The sequence below is a fragment of the Perognathus longimembris genome, chromosome 21, assembly GCF_023159225.1.
Source record: "Perognathus longimembris pacificus isolate PPM17 chromosome 21, ASM2315922v1, whole genome shotgun sequence".
Classification (NCBI taxonomy): domain Eukaryota; kingdom Metazoa; phylum Chordata; class Mammalia; order Rodentia; family Heteromyidae; genus Perognathus; species Perognathus longimembris.
The window spans coordinates 18,122,863-18,127,874 of NC_063181.1; the positions used below are offsets into that span (position 1 = coordinate 18,122,863).

Genomic DNA, 5,012 nt, shown 5'->3' on the forward strand with positions numbered 1-5,012 from the left:
TTATTCCATACAGTTCTCATTTTCCCCACCAATGTGTTTCATGAATACTGCCTCATTACTACTCCCATTCACATGCTGCTTTATATTTTGCTTTACAGGGATGTAGCTCTAATGATTCAAATGGCAGAAGATAGATCCTCCATCATTAGTGTTGCATACTAACCATCTCAGAAGAAGCAGCCACTCTAGCTATGGTTTTAAATCCATTTTCTCTAAACCAACATTTTTGTGTAGAGTGGTTTTCATTATAACTATGATCGAAACCCTGTTATACATGAAGATCTTACTCATGCTACACTTGTTTGGAGTGGCTCTGCCCATTTTGGGACTCCCTCAGCCTGAGCCTCTCAAATATCACTATCCCCCAGAGGTAGCAATTCCCTTGAAGTTAAGTGGCACTGACAGAAGAATGAAGATTCCAGGATGGATCTCTTATAGCCTGCACATTGAAGGTCAAAGATACATTGTCCACATGAAGGCCAAGAAGAATTTGATAGCCAGAAACTTGCCAGTGTTCACCTATACAGACCAGGGCATTCTACATGAGGAGCATCCTTATGTTCAGAGTAACTGCTACTATTATGGCTTTGTGGAGGGGGACCCAGACTCGCTAGTTGCCATGAGTAATTGCACTGGGGGCTTTCAAGGGATGTTAGAGACAAACAACATTACATATGAAATTATGCCCATAACATCATCTACTACATTTCAACACTGGGTATTCAAGTTATACAGTGAGGAAACAGCAAATGTCAGCAAATCTGACATTATGTCAGATAAAATTCCACCCTCAATGGAGTTGCAAGAGATGGCCAAGTCCACCCTGAGCCAACATCTGCCTACTTATGAAGGCTGGTGGGTCCACTATAGGACTGTTGAATATGCAATGGTGGCAGATAACAGTATATATATCAGATTTGCAATGAATGAGTCAATGCTGATGAAAGAGCTATTTGCTGTATCAAATATAGTGGATACAGTTTTTGCTCCTCTGGGTATTGATGTATTAATGTGTGGTTTGGAGATCTGGACTGAAAAAAACCCATTTACAACATATAATGGAGCGCAGTCTCTGAAACTATTTTGCAGATGGAAAATGATCCACATTACTCCTCGAATACCTCATGATACTGCGCACCTTTTTATAAATAACCATCTCAGAGGACTAAGTGGATTAGCACCTGTTAAAAGCATGTGCAATCCACCATGGAGCTGTGCAATTGTTACATTCATAGACAGAACTACAACCCTGTTTGCAATTGCATTGTGTCATCATATAGGTCACAATTTGGGCATGGAGCATGATAGCCCAACATGTAAGTGTGGGCATTTGAAATGTTTAATGCATGAAGATAATCCACCGACACCTAAATTTAGCACATGTAGTTATCATGCTTTTTTTACATATGTTGAAAGGAATGCAAGGTGTTTGATGGAAACCACACACATGAAGGACATATTTACCTTGGAGCGTTGTGGGAATGGCATTGTTGAACCAGAAGAAGCATGTGACTGTGGGCTTTTACAGGGCTGTGAAAAAGATCCCTGTTGCATGCCCAACTGTACTTTGAGTTATGGGGCTAATTGTGCTTTTGGACTTTGCTGTAGTAAAGAATGCAAGTTTTTGCCCTCAGGGAAAATTTGTAGGAAAGAAGTGAATCTGTGTGATCTTCCAGAGTGGTGCAATGGAACTTCTCATAACTGCCCTGATGATGTATATGTGGAAGATGGAATTCCTTGTAGTCAGACCTCCTACTGTTACGCAAAGGAATGTAATGACCGCAATGAACTGTGTAGGGACATTTTTGGCTCTGAGTCAAAGAGTGCAGATCATATTTGCTATAAAAACATGAATGTCCAAGGGACCCGTTTTGGTCACTGTGGCTTAGATGGTGCTTCCTATAAAAAATGCAATATCACAGATGTCCTGTGTGGCCGAGTACAGTGTGATAATGTGTCTGACCTTCCCATGTTGACAGAACATAACACTGTGCACTTTGCTAATTTCAATAACATCACGTGCTGGGGTACTGATTTCCACCCTGGCCTGAAAATACTTGACATTGGTGCTGTAAAAGATGGCACAGAGTGTGGTATGGATCATATCTGCATCCGTAGGCAGTGTGTGCATATCTCCGTGTTAGATAGCAATTGCTCTCCTTCATTCTGTAATATGAGGGGGATCTGCAACAATAAACATCACTGCCATTGTAACTATTTGTGGGACCCTCCCAACTGTGAGATAAAAGGCTATGGAGGCAGTGTTGACAGTGGCCCACCCCCCAAGACAAAGCGGAAAAAGAGAGTTTGTTACCTGTGTATTTTGCTGCTTATTATTTTGTGTATTTTAGTTTGTACTCTTATCTATCTTTGCGTAAAGGAACTATCTAAGAAGAAAGAAAGAGAAACAAGAAGATCCCAAAGTACAAAGAGCTTTGTGTCTCACCACAAACCATCTGTATCAAGAATGTCATCAGTAAGAAGCTCACGGTTTTCATCCATTAAAAGTTTCCGCTAAATGTTAGACCTAGCATGTTTCTAGCTTTTCTTATGGTACTTCACTCAATACACATTTTTAAGATTTTTTTCCTTGAATTTCTTCACTTTTCCTGAAAATATGAGTATAAAATTATATATATACATATATATATAGAGAGAGAGTTTTAAAGTTACTTACTCTTAGCTATAAGATTCCTGTAGAGTGTGTGTGTGTGTGTATGTGTGTGTGTGTGTGTGTGTGTGTGTGTTCCACATTTCTGCTCTGAAAGTAGAGTCTTAGAAGATTATAGAATTCTGTACATGAGAATAATATGGAACCTAGAAATCTGTCAAGCTCATTCACGGTGATACATGGTCTTAATCTGTCTCCTATGTTTTTAAATTCACCACCCATATCGTTAACCTCAGAGATATTAGCATAGTTATCTGAATTGAGTTTCTGAGTTCTGAATCCCTGAACATTGAGCTCTTATTTAATATACCATGCGTCCAGCAATAGATAACAATACCAATGCCAGTAGACTCAAGTCCCAGATCCATAGTTTAGTGTTACTCTTCTATTTTTGAATAACGTCCATTATACCTCAACTTTATGAATGAATAAATAGTGACAACATGCCTCTTAAACATCTTGTTTTTCAACATTATTATCTAGTTCTTTTAAATTTTATTAGATTTCCTCCTAAACTCTTTGTCCTCAATTCTTTCGTCCCTCCCTCCATTGTCCCTTAATTCCCTCTTTCCTCCCTCCCTCTCCATTCTTTCCTTCCCTCCCTTCCTCCCTCCCTCCCTCCCTCCCTTCTTTCCTTCCTTCCTTCCTTCCTTTTCTTTCTTTCTTTCTTTCTTTCTTTCTTTCTTTCTTTCTTTCTTTCTTTCTTTCTTTCTTTCTTTCTTTCTTTCATTCTTTCTTTCTCTCTTCCTTCCTTTTTTTCTCTCTTTCTCTCTTTCTTTCTTTCTTTCTTTCTTTCTTTCTTCTTTCTTTCTTTCTTTCTTTCTTTCTTTCTTTCTTTCTTTCTTTCTTTCTTTCTTTCTTTCTTTCTTTCTTTCTTTCTTTCTTTCTTTCTTTCTTTCTCTCCCTGTTTCTTTCCTTTCTCGCATTTTCTTTGGTGGATACCTGAGTATCACAACAATGAATGATGAAGAGACATCACAAGTCTTATCACTTAGATTTATAGACTTTTTTCTTAATCTTACTTTTTATGTCTTCACAGAACTTCTTAAATTGCTACAAAATTTACTTCTAAAATGTGATTCAAAGAAGATATCCTTTTGTTTTCAAATACTAATTTATTTTGGTTACACAATGAAATAAAGGATATTTTTTATGATTTGGGTAATTCTACATGGGCTGTCAAGTAACATATTACCAAAGAAGTTTAATTACATTAAAGATAAAAATATGTGAGATATATATCATATAGATAGATAGATAGATAAATTTATACTTATTCATTAGAAAGAATGACATACCATTTCCAGTGGAAAGACTTGTAAAATTTTATGTCAGTTGAAGTATGTCAGACTCTGAGAGTCCAAGAATCGATGCTTTTCCTAATATGTGGAACCTAGATTTAGCTAAAATCTCATAAAAAATTATGTTGGGTGTTAAACAATTCTGTGCAAATAAACTAACTGAGATGTAGTAGATTCAAAGGAGATGTCAAAAAAGGTTAATTCCTTAAAATCCAAAAATCAAATTTCAGTGAAACAACATACCAGGAAATGGGTATTGTCATGGAGTGTGGTTGGGTCAAAGGAAAAAAAAATACAAATGGAGAGGAGAAGGGAAAAGTGCAGACAAGAATCCAGTATATATCATACAAAATTAAGAAGAGAGGGAAGCTCTGGGTAGGGGAGGGAGGGTTAAAATATTGAAAGGAGAAGATGGCAGAAAGACAACAGAGAACTAACAGAGCTCTTTTTGAAGAAGAGTTTTAGTCAAATTAATTAGTCAAATTAATTTATCCTTATCTAGAAAGTAACACTAAATAAGTGATAATTACTTAGAGATTTACACCAAAGAAGAAAATTATAAACTACTTTCATAAGAAGGCAGAATAATGCATTCACCAGGGCCAGTGGCAACAGCCCAGGAGCTGCAGGAGAGGCAGCAGTGGCAACAGCGACGGCATGATTGTGGGCTTTCCACTCACCTCCAGTGAGAATTTATGAACCAGGAGTGCGAATCCACATCACAGCTAACCACAGAGAGACGAAGAGACATCTTATCACACACCAGATGGGCCACGACACCAAGGGAAAGTGTGAGTGTTCCACAAAAGACATCATCATCATCCCTCCCTGAGAAGAGCATCTGCAAGGAACCCTTCTCCCTATCTGAGAAAAGAAACCATTCTTGAATATAGCATAGAACCCACCAGAGCACCTGGCCAGAGATACTTGCCAAAGAAGTAGCATTATTTTTGAACATGACAAATCTCATGCTCTACCACCTCCCCTCTCTGGTGGAAAATAAAAAGCCTACCCAGTGGGTAGCAACTCCATCCCGGGGA

The 5,012-nt window shown here is 38.0% G+C and overlaps 1 protein-coding gene across 1 annotated transcript; it reads left to right on the forward strand.

Annotated features, from left to right (window-relative positions):
* Positions 1 to 253: 253 nt before the first annotated feature.
* Positions 254 to 2,518, forward strand: Adam29 (ADAM metallopeptidase domain 29). The gene has a single exon (XM_048330512.1). The coding sequence runs from the start codon at positions 254 to 256 to the stop codon at positions 2,516 to 2,518; it is 2,265 nt and encodes a 754-aa protein (XP_048186469.1).
* Positions 2,519 to 5,012: the final 2,494 nt, after the last annotated feature.

Excerpts from the sequence above, each read along its gene's own strand:
- Adam29 (XM_048330512.1), top strand. The coding sequence starts at position 254 with ATGATCGAAACCCTGTTATACATGAAGATCTTACTCATGCTACACTTG.